The sequence below is a fragment of the Simochromis diagramma genome, unplaced genomic scaffold, assembly GCF_900408965.1.
Source record: "Simochromis diagramma unplaced genomic scaffold, fSimDia1.1 OVJJ01000603.1, whole genome shotgun sequence".
NCBI lineage: Eukaryota > Metazoa > Chordata > Actinopteri > Cichliformes > Cichlidae > Simochromis > Simochromis diagramma.
The window spans coordinates 3,101,866-3,116,270 of NW_024387414.1; the positions used below are offsets into that span (position 1 = coordinate 3,101,866).

Genomic DNA, 14,405 nt, shown 5'->3' on the forward strand with positions numbered 1-14,405 from the left:
CACGCTGTTAAATGGTCTAGCAGGCCGCTCGGTGAGCCACAGCAGAGCCCCGTGCACCAGTTACTCTGACTGGCTGCTTTGATTTTAACCCTTTGTCAGTTTAACCGTCCTTCTTCTGGACGTCGTTCAGATAAACAAACAGCAGTTTTCTTCTCCTACGTACTGTGTGCATACCAAAGTTAACATAGTTAGGCATTTTCTAATTAGGTTTTATTTTTATTTAACTTTGAATTTTAATTCAGTTTTGTCTCAGTTACTGGGCTTGTTTTTATTGCTTGAGAATGCTTTGCTTTTATTTTTATTAGTTTCAGTGTTAGTTTTAGTCTTTTATTGTATGGAGACATGTGGCACAGGCAGTATTTAGGAAAATCAGCACAGTGTGACATTAAAAACACTGAACTTTTTGAAGCAGTTGACTCTCACTCTTGTAGACATCCAAAGTCTCATTAAACATTAGGGCTGCCACAAACGATTATTTTGATAGTCGACTAGTCACCGATTATTTTTGCTATTAGTCGACTAATCAGATCATCATCCATTGGACGTAAAACGTACGGCTTATTGCACCAGCAGCATCTGCATTTTTGTAATTGGGAATGATCCGCAGATCACACTTGAGTAGCTTAATAACCTCCAAAATGAGGTCAGGTCCAAGGGCTGGATTGAAAATGAACAAAAAAGCAGCCAATTTCCAAAGAAAAACTGAAAGACCTTCAAAAAGCCTGGAGAACTATTGCTCAAGACCACTTTAATAATTACAATTAAGTCTCCTTGGAAACAAAATATTAAAAAATAAAGAGTGACTCACTAATTTTGCACATGACCGTACATGCATCTTTTATATACAGTCTGTGAATGAGAGCCTCAGAAACGTAGTTTCTGTGGTATTCACAGATATTTACAGCGTTTAGGACGGTAACCTCCTGAAACTGTTGTGGTTGTTGGTTGTTTCGTATCATTCACTCTCGTTTATTTGATCTGATGGCAACAAAGGGGACGGCCCTGCATTTTTCTTTCTGTCATCCTGGCCCTTCATGCAGCACTTCCTTTCTGAGACAAGCTGTTTGAGCTTCTGCCTCACTAAGGCCTTTCTTCTTCTTCTCTCAGCTTCCCTTTAGAGGTTGCCGCAGCAGATCACCTGCTTCTATGTCATGCTATCCCAGGATCCTCCTCTGTCACACCAACCCTCTGCATGTCCTCCTTCACTACAACCATGAACCGTCTCCGTGATCATCTTCTTTGTCTTCCTGCCTGGCAGCTCCCTCTTCAACATGCCTTCACTCTCTTCTGATTGTTCCACTTCAGGAAGCCTGATGGAGGGTTTCCTGAAGCTGGTGGTGCCTCAAGCAGAGCGCCATGTGACTAAAACTAAATAGCTAAGAATTCAGGGTGCCTTTGTTTCAGCTTCTTTTAAAATGCTGCCTGCCAAATCGCTGTCAGCCACTTTGTTTACATTTTCAGCGATCGGTCTTGAGATGTCTAACTTGGAAATTTCCAGTTCAATTTGGTTTCCACTGAACAAGAAAGATGCTGAGATTAAAGTGCTTCCGATGAAAGCGTCTCAGCTGTTCTTTGTCTTTGTCGTCCTGTTGCACCGATCAACCTGCAGTTTCATTTTGTTCTGTTATTAAGGTGACGACTGTCTGCAGCGTTATATAAGGAGAGAAATGTTTATGTGAATGTGGTGCTGAGAAGAGAGACGCATTTCAACCGTTTCAAGCAGAATAAAGAGCTTCGTGTTTTCGGTATGAATGTCAAAGATGCAAATTTGCACATTTCCTTTTCCCCTGCTGAAAAGAGAAAAATATAAACCATAAAAACTTCTGGTGTCTGAGAGGTTCCTTTCTTTAAAATCAAACAAATACGATTAAAGCGCATTTTTCTGTTTTTAACAAGTTGAGCAGGACATGAAATGCACTGGAGTACCTGCAGATGTTTGCAGCAGCGTGTAGGCCTGCTGATCCCGTCTTACTGGATTCTACCTGACAAACATCAAAACACTGTTGCCATGACAACAGAAACACAAACAATGATTTAATCTATCATTGCATGTCCAGCAGGAAGTTTCAGTAAAGTTCAGTTTCCTGCCACAAGAAGAACTGTTTGTGCTGCATCTATATTTCTAAAAACGTTCTGCAGGTTTTTTCTCTGCAGACGGAGAAGGGGAAATAAAACATCACGTTTGTGCTGCACCGTGACCTTTTGACCTCTGCATTAACTTCAGCTTCTGGTTTAGTTTGAGTCATATCCTTGTATTTTTTGTTTTTGAAAGTTCTCATTGACAAGTTCAGCTTTACGTTTTAGTCTTATCTTCTGTACAAAAGCAATAATCAGTGAATTCAGTGTTCTGAATAACATAAACAAAACAGTTAAAACCAGATGTGTCAGTCTGGCCTATCAGGAGATGCAAGTTGGCCCACTGGATGAAAATTGAAGACAAGTTACTATTATTTTTTCAATAAAATAAATAAAATAATAATTCAATAAAATGCACTGTTATGTTATTTCACAGTGAAATAAAATAATGTTTCATACTGTCCTGTTTCAAAACACAATATATGTGATGGTTTTGTGCCTTCAAAGAGTTGCTGTAGCTTCAAATGTTTGTGTAAAAAACACGGAAAAGTCACACTTATTTTCTCAAGAGATGTCACTCGGCTCATATTCTGTTTTATAAATATGCATCAGGTAATGCAAAAGTTTTCCTGGTCCAGACGTGCCTGAGATCAAATCAGGGTTTACGGTGCACCGTGGAATAAAATGAGTTAAAATAGTTTCACCCTTCTGCTTCTGCAGCTTCTGCTCTGAAACACATTATGAGTCTGCACATGTGTAGCACCAGCTGATCCCAGCGCAGCGAAATCGGTCCGTGTTTGTGTTTCGCTCATTTATCAGTGTGTGAATGAGTTTGCAGTTGTGCTTACACAGAAGATGTCAGCCGAGAGCGTGTGCAGACATTCTTGCACACTCAGCTGTAAAAATGTGATCGTATGCAGACCAGACTGCCTCCAGGGCCTGAGACTTCTCAATGGATGCAGGCCTCGGTGCATTCTGGGAGTGTTTACACCTGTAGTCAAGTCCACTTGTGATCAGACCTAATGCCATGAGTTTATGACATTTCACCAAGCTATGATTTTATCACGCCGTCTGCCTGTGGCTTTTTAGGACTCTGCACTCAGTGAGAAGCGAAGTACAGCTTCAGTAGAATCAGTAAAATCATCGTCAGCAACAATAACGTGAAGCAGTATGTTTTTTATGATTTTATCAGTGTCATAGTTGTGGAGGAGTTTTGGCCCACTCTTGTTTACTGCATTGGCTCAGATCATTGAGGTTTGTGGACATTTGTTTTTGCCCAGCTCTTTGAAGGTCCCACCGCAGCGTTTCAGTCAGACTCAGGTCTGGACTTTGACTGGATCACTGCAGCAGCTTGATTCTTTTCTTTTTCAGCTACTCTGTACGAGATTTGCTGCTGTGTTTTGGATTAATCACCTGCTGCATGACTCAGTTTGAGTCAAGCTTTAGCCATCAGACAAATGCATTCACGGGCGAGCGACTGAAAGGCCGCACCACAGTGACTGCAAATTATCGAGGTCCTGTGGCTCAAAACAAGCCCAGTTCATCAGCCCGCCATCACCCTGATTGACAGTTGGCATGAGGTGTTTGTGCTGATGCGCTGTGTTTGGTTTTCCCACACTTTGTCTGTCTGAGGTGACACTGATCCAGAAGGCTTTTGTTCAGATGCATCTTTGCATGCAAACCTAAGCCGTGCTGCAATCTTCTTTTAGAGAGAAGAGCCTTTCTCCTGGCAACCCCCTGAAAACAAGCCATACTTGTTCAGTCCTTTTCTAATTGCCCATTTCATGAACTTTAACATTTAATATGCTAACCGAAGCCTGGAGAGTCTGAGACAGAGCTCTCGGTTTTTTGCAATTTCTCTGAGCATTGCATGAGCTCAGGGCGAATTTCTGGGACATGGCAAGAAGATTACACGTGTTTACACACATGTAAGTCGTCCAGAACAGCAAACTGATGAAACTCCTGCTTCTATATAGGTGCTTACACTTGTTGGTGATCAGTTAATCATGTGCACTTGATCAGCAGCACCTGGCTTCCTATGGTAGAAGGAAGGGTGCACTTGCTTTTTCACATGACCGCATGTCTCCTTTTTACCTTAGAAATTCTCCAAAGCACTCTGTGTTTGCCTCTCTGTCACTGGCAGCAGTGGTGCTGCCCGTCATTACGTGCAGCTTTGACACAGAGAGGAAGGGGCCAGACTGCAAAGAGTATTTACTCAGAAATCTGTCATCATAACTTCATTAAATCTTATTTTCAGCCAGTGTATTGAGCAGCTGCTAAAACCTGCCAAAGGCTCAACAGAGTGCTTTTCTTGTTTTATGTTTACACTTTATCCAGCCTTTAATTTCAATTAAAGCATAAAAATCTGCATGCAGCATTGTTATATGATCATTATGACCTCTGACCTTTGACCTGCAGCTGTGGGAAACTGCAGGAGCCTGCATAAGCGCCCTGCCGTAGGACCAACCCTCCCTCTCTCTCCCCCTCTTTCTCTGTTTTATTGCCCTCCCCTGATGTTGGACAGGATGTCGCCAAGGCGACGGGGTAAACAGATGATAACAAGCCCTTAGCTCTTCAGAACTCATTTGAATGCTGCCACCGCTGCTGAGGGCCAGAAGAGGGAGAGCAGAAGCAGACGGAGGGGACTGAAGACCGACAGGTAGGAAACTGCAGGACACACATGCAATAAAAAAAGAGAGAAATCGGGGAATTTAAGAAAAAACGTTTTAGAGAATAAGACTCAAAGATTGGGTGTGGTGCAGATGTCAGAAGTGCAAAGCAAAGAAGAAGAATGGAAAAATTAAGAAGAACAAAAAAGTAGAAGTTGATGTGTTTAATATAAACAGAAGGATTTTTTTAATGACAGTTTTCAGATACATTTTTAAAATCTTCACGCAGTCAGTGCTGGAACAACTTTTTAGTTTTATTCCAGAAACTTTTTCTGCAGTGATTGAAGATCAGAGTCGGTTTAATTTCAGACATGCACAGAGAGCAGAATGTTTGGAGTCTGCACAGCTGGAAGCTTCAGTGATTCATCTGCTGTGTCTTCAATAATGCTGCCACTTATCAACTTAAAATGTCTGAAAGAAATAGCCATGAAGCGTTCTCGCCAAACAAACAGCAAACAGCAGGAATCTTCACACCAGACAAGATGTTTGATTACAATTTGCTAAAAATTGCTGGCTTAAAAAGTACAAAATTAGAAAAGCGATGTGTGCATGGGATCTGCTACTGAACACAAACTTGCAGGGATTTAATGTGCAGCCACATGCTGCCATGTTTTATGAATTTTAAAAGTGTGGACAGTCGGTAATCTGTTTATTTGTCTTTGCATAGTGACACACACATGCACACACACTGACTGGCACGCCCATACACTTTACACAGTCTGTGTGGCCCCATGACTAAAACGCACTCAAACTGAAGGAGAGCTGCTGCTAGAAACAGAGCGTGTGAGCTTAGCTGAGCTTTGTTTTTAACACTGAGACAGGACTGAAGTTCCTACTATTGATTAACAATCAAGTTTTCAATATCTGTCTGTGCGTCTCAAAGCAAAAACATAAAGGAGCAGTGAAGTGTCAAAACCCAGCCTTTTTCCCTGGGTTTCACCTCTCAGGTGCAGCTCTTCCTACCTGCCTGCTGATAATTGTGCATAGAATATTTGTTTTTTCAGGAAACCCAGGAATTACACGATGTATAAAAACAGTGAAGTAAAAGCAAGTGATAGGCAGATGCTTTAGGCAGTAAGCTACAGTCAGGATGCTTTTGTAACAGGCTGCTGGTCACTATGGGCAGAATAAAGACGGCGAGATGTGGGCAGCCCAGTCTATCGATGGTTAAGGAAAAAAAAAAAGTAATTTTCACACATAAATGTTGGACAATTTCACAAGAATTAGTTCAGGAGAGTGTCTGAAGTTCCCCTTTCTCGCATGGAGCACCCAACAAGTGCTAGCATGAAGCTAACAACGTTCTCACTACATGCTGACTTTTTACCACTGTTCCACTGTTTAATGTCCCATATAACTGCGTTGAATGTTTGTGTCGGGTGGTATCGTAAAAAGTTCCCAGCTGCAGTGCATGTTTTAAAGTAGCGCTGCAAATATTGATCTGAATTTATGTTTTTGTGTTTTTCATTATTTCTGTCAACGATAATGCACAAGAAACACAATGAGGATGAGAAAAAAAACTGTTACGCTTCAAACTGTTAGTCCACCTTTGCACAGGGAGGTTTCGCTTGCTGTTTCTGCCAGATGTGATGTCACAACTGCTGGCGTACCATTTTTTTGGTGCCATTTCGGCTTGTTGTGCACCACCCAGATTTTAACTTTAACCTTACTGTTTCATCTTTGTTTTATTCCTCCAAGTAAGCGGGGAATTTTTCTGAGCAACGATACGTGTTTCTTAGGAAAAGACTACAGTGAGTTAAGTTCAAGTACGCTGACGTTAACGTTTATGTAAGCAGTGACCTTGGTTTTAACCTCGGGGCTGCAGCGATTCTCCCATGTCACCTTCCTCTTATTTCTAGAATTTCTGGAATCGCATGTACCATGATACATCCGATTAATATGTGGTTATAGTCTCCTTTGTCTCTAACGCTCCTGCATTTCTCCTCAACCTCTGTGCTCCTGTTTTAACAGTTATTCATAGATTTGAATGTTTTAACATGTGATCGTTAAATGTCAGTCTCTGTTGGGATTAGTTGGCTTGGGAATGGTTTGTGTCAGAGTGAATCATTCTACCACAATAACAGCTCAAACTTGACTGAACTCAGAACAGTCTTAACCTGTTGATGAGACCAGATTAATTCCTGCTTTGATCTGTCTTCAGTTTTAACTGCCGTGATTGTGGGATTTGGGTTCAGAGATGACCGACTTTCAGTCTTGCACCTGAACACATCTGATAGATGTTAGACAGTACCTGCCTTGCTGTGAGCTAATCCAGAGTCTGACTCCTTGCAATTAAACTATCGGTTGATTTTTAAATGTGTGATTTTGTGCGATATTTTCTGTTTTCTAAAGAAGCGATACAAATCGCTGCTCATCACAAGAGGTCAGTCCCTGAAGATTGTTACAAGAGCCAATTGAATGCAGAGATGCTTCTTATGTTGAGATGTCTAAAAAGAGACTGCAGCGGAGTTGCACTGATCACTCTTCCTAAAAACAAAAAGCAGGTTTAATGAATCAGCTTCCAAATAGAAGAGATTGCTTCACATTAAAACTGCAGCTGCCTCCACTGCCTGGAATCTGACACCTACACACTAGTTTTAATGCACAGATGCACTTACACTTTTCACACACTGTGTGTGTGTGTGTGTGTGTGTGTGTGTGTGTGTGTGTGTGTGTGTGTGTGTGTGTGTGTGTGTGTGTGTGTGTGTGTGTGTAAGCAGGGCTCATATTAACTATCTGTACTATAACTTCAGCCGCTATGGCCTGCAGCAGCTCTGATTCAGAGTTGTGCAAGTGGAATTTTCACCAGAAGCAGCATGACAAGGAGACACAAGTGTATTATGACAGAGATGCAGCCAGTTCTGTTTCCATGAAACCCACTGTTTGGGATTGCATCAATGTGTGTGTGTGTGTGTGTGTGTAGTCGCACAAGCCTGAGAAACCACAGTGAGGTCACGTCTCACACCCTACACACACACACACACACACACATATTCTGTGGGCACATGCACACTTCTGCTGGAGCTGCAAAGATAATCAAAATGATCTTCATGTCCAAAACACCTACACACAGAAGCAACAACTTCTAGCTGCTACTGGCACAGCAGAAGGTTTCCCAAAGGGAAAACTAAGCATTGTTTCCAAGAACCATTCAGAAAGAGGAGCTTTGTACAGAGAGGAGGAAATATCCACTCTGCTGGTTTATTTTACAAAGTGCTGTGCACGACATATTGACCTTCAGGAAATAACAGGATAGAATCTGTAACGAAGCTGTGCCAGAAACTGCAGTTCCTCTAATGGCCACCGGAGGGTGACTTCAAAAGCGAATCAATCTCCACAGACGCTCATACATGAAAAAACATGATGGCAGCCTGATCTGGGTGTGGTTGCTCTGACTCCGCCGACACAGTCACCTGTTCTCTTGGCCCATCTGAACCACTGAACTGGATCTGTCAACCACAACTGTGATGTTGGTAACTGTTGAAGCATTTTAATTAGAATTATCTGACAGTGTGTGTGGCTCCAGGTGACTACAGGTGAATAAACTAAATGAACAGCTGTAATACATATGGCTTTGATTTATAAACTCAAGATGCTCTCATAAATCCTGTAGGGGGAGGAGATTACCTTCACACACGATCTCCAGTGTTGTCCTCTGCTTAATTTTATTGTAGATTATCTTTTCATCATGGCGGAGAGTGCAGACATGGAGCAGCTCCTCACAGCTTTCAGGAAGTTTGCAGTCCATGGAGACACAAAGGCAACAGGCAAGGATCTGACTGGGAAGAACTGGGCCAAACTGTGCAAAGACTGCAAGATCACTGACGGCAAGAACGTCACCGGCACTGACGTGGACATCGTCTTCTCCAAAGTCAAGTGAGTGTTCACATCAGCGCCAGTGTCAAAAGACTGCATAAAATGCAGTTCCTCTAATGTCCACTTGAGGCAGGCTCCAAAAGTGAGAGTCCCATTTTATAATCCCCAGCCTCACAGTAGAAATGAACTGGTTAACTGTCATCATTAAAATGTGCAGCCTGGAACAGAAAGCAAATTTTTCCCAGCTTTATAACCAAGTTTGTGACCATCGGCTGATGAACTAGCGTCTCATCGTAACATGGCCAAATCTCTCTCCAGAAACTCAAAAGGATTACAGAGGTGACTTTACATAACACCCTGCTGGTGACATGTGCGTTTTGAGTACTGGAGATATTTTACTGTGGTATTTGAAGACCTGCTGGTCCACACTGAATTTGAGGAAAATTGAGTGCCATTATGCTGATGAAACAGCAGTGCTCCACTGTCAAGGTTGCTGTCACATTTTTATTGCATATGCACATTTAATGTGGATGATGGGCTTTGTGCTCGGACACGCTACAGATCACGGCTAATCTGGAAACGCCCTTTTAGAAGCGCCGTTCAAGCCTTGCTTGTAATGTGGGACAACAGTGCGTGCAGGGAGTGAATGTGTCCTGCTCTTTAACAAAGGTGGGGCGATTATTCGAACTTGTATTTGTAAAACCACCTCCCTTAAAGTCTTTTGTTACCATATTGTATTTAAACACATGCATAAATCTTACCTCTGAAAGACTTTTTGCTCCGTATTTCATTTTTAAGTCAGTGTCTCCTCCACACGTCCTGATAAAACTGCAGCACTTTAGTCTATATTCAAACACAAATGTAGCACATAATTAGTTCAGGCAGAGCGCTGAAGTCATACTCTAAAAACTGATGAGTGTCATCCATCACATGGGTGTAACATGGGTGGGACTGGCGGATAAAGACAGTCGTGGAACTACATTATAAAACTTAGTAACAATAGTACATCATTGTTTTGGGGGACAAAATGTTAAGCACTGGATGAAATGATTGATGTCAAGTATTTCTTTAGAAACAATAACATACACCGGGGGACCAAGAAAATAATGGAAATGTTCAGGGACCCGTTTTGAACTATGCCAAAGATTTCGACCTGCAATAAGAAGACTTTTTGCTGTGTTCCTGGGATGGACGTTTTTTGAGGAATTGCAGTGCGGCGTATCGAAGGGGCAGCTGTTGTTTGTTTTCTGTAGTTTTGTTGCTCTACTTTTAGTTACTTGAGTTCTTGTTGAATTCCCAGTCACCACAATTACTCTGACAGTTGTGCCTGTGTTCAGCTTCCCAAACTTTTCACGATGAAACAAAATATCTGTTTAATAATTTAAAAACAGCTAAAAGACATTTTCCAACCAAGAGAACTAATAGTACAGTTTAGACTCTGAACTCTTCCATGTCTGTGTTCCTTTTGTGTATTTCTGTACAGACAGAAGACGTCTCGGGTCATCAACTACGAGGAGTTTCAGAAAGCTCTGGAAGAGCTGGCTCCAAAGAGGTTCAAAGGTCAAAGCAAAGAGGAGGCACTGCAGTCTATCCACAAGCTGGTGGAAGGCCGAGAGCCTACCAACGTTGGTGTGACGGTGAGACAAGATGCTTGTGTGCCTGTTGTTTTAAAGCTCTAAATCCCACAATAAAGATGCTCAACAGTAAAACAGGAAATTGTGATTCTATGCTATGTATATTTTGTGAAATGCATCATTTTTCTTTTTGTGCATATGTGTAAAAACAAAAGCAATGAGTCTCCAAAAGAAAAGACTTAAAGGTAAGTGATAATGTAGTTATATGGATTAAGCCACACTGTCATACTAAGCCACACCCATACTTATATATAATAGTCCCCTCCATGAATCGCCACCTTACCGTGGTGGGGGGGTTTGTGTGCCCAAGTGATCCCAGGAGCTATGTTGTCCGGGGCAGTTTGCCCCTGGTAGGGTCTCCCAAGGCAAACTGGTCCTGGGTGAGGGGCCAGACTAAGTGCGATTCAAAACGTCTATGATTGGATTCATCAAGGACTGAGGACCAGGGATACCAGGACTCCACCCTGGAGCTACACCTGGGGTAGATAACACAGTGTATTTAAAGTAATGATAAAAAACATCAAGGGGCGAGTGAAGTCGGAACCAGAAGAACATAAAACTGCATCATCTGCATAGAAACGAATTTTTCTGATCAGTTTAGTCGATTTCCCAGCTCCACACTCTGAGCTACAGTTTGGACAGAAGAGTGTCTGTCTGTGAAAAACAGCAGCATAATCATGAAAACATGATTAGACGAGTATGATTATGTGCTGCTCATATTTTATATTTAGCTCAGCGTTTAATCACCTCAGGCTCATCTTCTCAGTTTTCAGCTGTAGAAAAACAAGTCCTGAGCTGCTCCACAAACAAGCGTCTTACTCTGCTCTAATATTTCAGAGCCATGGCTCAATCACAGCTGGTTCATCCATCAGATCACAACTGCACACATCAAAGAGCTCTTATTTTATAATGGTGAGGTCCTCAGAGCCTGAGCCAGCAAGAGAGGCAGTCTGGATCCTCTCCAGATCATTAAACGCTCTTCAGTCATCAGAGCAGATACAGTCAACACTAACCTGACTGAAATGCATGCATTACAGATGACAATCCATGAGTAAAAAACACGATCAAGTTACAAGCTTTTGTGTTCATGAAGGAATCAGCGTTATATTATCTATCATATGTCTGTTATCGATTCAAAGTTTTAAAGTTTTCATGGATTAAAGCAGAACTTCATAGTAAGAAGTTCTTGCTATCTGTGGAGTTACAAATGACACTGCATGTCATTTAAACTTTACCTATCAGCAGTACAATATGGGACTGTTGGTGAAATCCACTGTTTTCCTGAGGTGAAAAAGAACTGTTTCATATCCAGATCTGCCCATTCACTCACTATTGGTTCTCACACTGATTTGATAACTACACGACTGTAAAAGGCTAAGGAGCAGGCACCTCTTGCTACTTGCTAATCAAGTGGGAATGGTGTTAAATAAATGTGACCTTAAAAACTATCAGATGCTTTATTTAAATGTCCATATTCTTTAAACTTTGGTTTCTACTACCCTTCCTGTTTGCCTTGTTTTGCCTGCTCTGACATTGGGCCTTTTTTTCATTCGCTTAGTTTCCAGTTACTCTATCTTATCCTCATTTCAGCTACCTGAAGAAAACTAATGAAGAAAGCAGAAATATTATTCTTGTTGTGGTTTTGCAGTGGAGTCTTCATTTGATGCCCTGGGGCAGAGAGGATTGCATAATGAAGGTGCAGTTCACAGGGACCCAGTGCAGTTAAATGCAGAGGGCTCCGTGTTATCTAAAATACTGTGCAATGATCAGAATCATAGCTTAAAGCAAACAACAATTTTAATTCCACTTTAAACTAAACGTGAATCAGTAAGAGTTGCTTTCTAAGTGGCGTTTGCGTGTTGCACCCATGAAGTTATGAAAAATAGTTGTAGCCACTGTGATATCACTTGATATCATGATATCATGATTTTGCATTTTAATGCATTTGGCTATGATGATTTTTGGAATCACACGTTATCATCAGTGAGTTAAAAAGCAGACGAATAAAACACAACCAGCCAGAATATTTATTGTGTCATCTATTAAAATGCTCTAAAAGTCTCCAACGCCCAAACACACGATCAATAAATAATGTTTAGTGACCTGAAGTAGTGGATGGTTTATGTTAGAGGCTGTAAACATGCTTTGTAATGTTGGATATGTTAACGTGGAACTCTAGAAGGGCCAACCTCATTGTGGCCTCAAGTGGTCATTAGAGGAACAGCAGTTTGTGGCGCTTCTGCATTGTCTTCATTTTTCCCCCTTTTGTTAAAAAAACAGAGACGCGTCCTGAAGCAGGGAAGATATTTTTTCTTTTACTGACTTTAATCTAATTTTTCTACTTCCATCAGAAAGTGGCAAAGACAGCAGCGGTGGACCGTCTGACCGACACGTCCCGTTACACTGGATCACACAAGGAGCGCTTTGACGACAGCGGCAAGGGCAAAGGTCGCGAGGGTCGTGAGGAGATTGTGGAGAACACGGGCTACGTGGGAGCGTACAAGAATGCCGGGACGTATGACACGAAGGTGAAAGCTGAGAAATGAGTGAGCCGGAGGCAGCGCCCCCTGCTGGGAGCTGACTGGAAGCACAGCTCCCCAACAGCACTTAGTCTGGACCAAACCTTGAACTTTGACCCTTCTATGTCTGTGTGGATGCCTGTGTGTTTGCACTGGATAGAGCTTTATGTTCATTCTGATTTGCAGATAAAGATGTGGATCTGACAGAGGTGCGGTATTGGCCTCATATCAACTCATCAGCGCCCCCCTTAGGCTGAAATATTCATCACACATCTGGACTTTTTGTTCATTCTCGGTGCCCTCATTCAGAGCAAGGAGGTGGGTGATGTAATCAGTACCTGCTCTGCTCAGTGATGGTAATCCAGTCTGCAGCATGTGACTCGGTGTTCAGCTCAGTAATAATGAGCTGTTTCTCTGACCTGGCTTCTCCTATTGTGCTTTCAACCCTGCCCAGAGCCTCATTCATGTGATTCAGATTCTTTCATTCTCCCTATGAAGGCACCGGTGCTGCTGCTAATCTGATTATCTCTATAGTTTTTATTTGGTTACACAGAAGCAGACTTAAAAACAGGAAACAGCTTCTGCATTTTCTGGAAGTCATTTTAAATCTAATGATACACGTTTAAGTTTGTTGACTAAATTCCATCTCTGAGGATAACTGCACACACTGCCTTTGCTTCCCTTTGAGTCAGTAGCGCCCCCATGGGGAGGCTTTTGTATTTGTCCAGCTGAATGTCCACTTCTCTTACGAGTCCACTCATGATACTATACTATCGCAATAAGTCACCTGTGATAATGATGGCATCACGATACAGCAACTCTGTGATATTTGACACAATGTGCAACAATCAACGATGCAGAGAAAAATGTATTTATTCTCTGCTTTCATCTTTAATTACACAATAACACAATAATTCGCTGTCCACACTGTTCTGGTTCACTGCAGTTTAGGGAACGTCCCTGCTCCCTCTTCCATTTCCATGAGGAGTCATGAAATGCTGATTCCAGGAATCCATTTAGCACACCTGCATGTTTGAATAAAAATCTCAGTATGTGCAGCTGCTGTACCAATAACATCACAGGAGGAAGCAATAAAATATCAGGACTGAAGAAGCTTCTTGGATGGGAAGTGAGACGTCTTCACGAAACTTAAAGGAGTCTAATCGCTTTATTCCCAACCTCTTTAGACTCTATATATCACATTATTGAGACTTCACTCCTCTGCTGTTAGCCTGAATAACTATAGTGACGGCTTCATTGCTCACTTCCTTCTATGAGGTTCATGTGTCTGAATGGGGCTGTAGTTTGTGTGTAAAGTCGTTTAGCAAATTAAATTCTCACTGCCCATTACAAAAAAAGGTGTTGACTTATGAATACTTATAGTATATATATATAGTATATTCAATCTCCTGCAAAAAAGAAAGTCAAACAAACCAAAAAGCTCAATCATCTCTGGATCCACATCAGATTAAGATCAAACTGTTTCTGCAGCGCTGAGGCTTCTGAAGCCATGTTTGCATTTTTTTTAAATCTTTTTTTTGTTATATATAAGTTTTCAGCCTGATTTTTCTTCTGCAAAACAAATATTTTGCATCTTCCCCAAGAGCTTTACGTGTTAATTATTGTTGTTGATGCAGTGTAAGTAACTTTAGTGAACAAATAAAAGCTTTAAAATGGTTTTCTTGTTTCTTGTT

The 14,405-nt window shown here is 41.7% G+C and overlaps 1 protein-coding gene across 1 annotated transcript; it reads left to right on the forward strand.

Moving 5' to 3' along the window:
- The first annotated feature begins 4,609 nt into the window (after positions 1 to 4,609).
- Positions 4,610 to 14,389, forward strand: tppp3 (tubulin polymerization-promoting protein family member 3). The gene is made up of 4 exons (XM_040011320.1): positions 4,610 to 4,735; positions 8,417 to 8,618; positions 10,042 to 10,195; positions 12,544 to 14,389. The coding sequence occupies exons 2-4, from the start codon at positions 8,431 to 8,433 to the stop codon at positions 12,736 to 12,738; spliced, it is 537 nt and encodes a 178-aa protein (XP_039867254.1). The 5' UTR covers positions 4,610 to 4,735; positions 8,417 to 8,430; the 3' UTR covers positions 12,739 to 14,389.
- Positions 14,390 to 14,405: the final 16 nt, after the last annotated feature.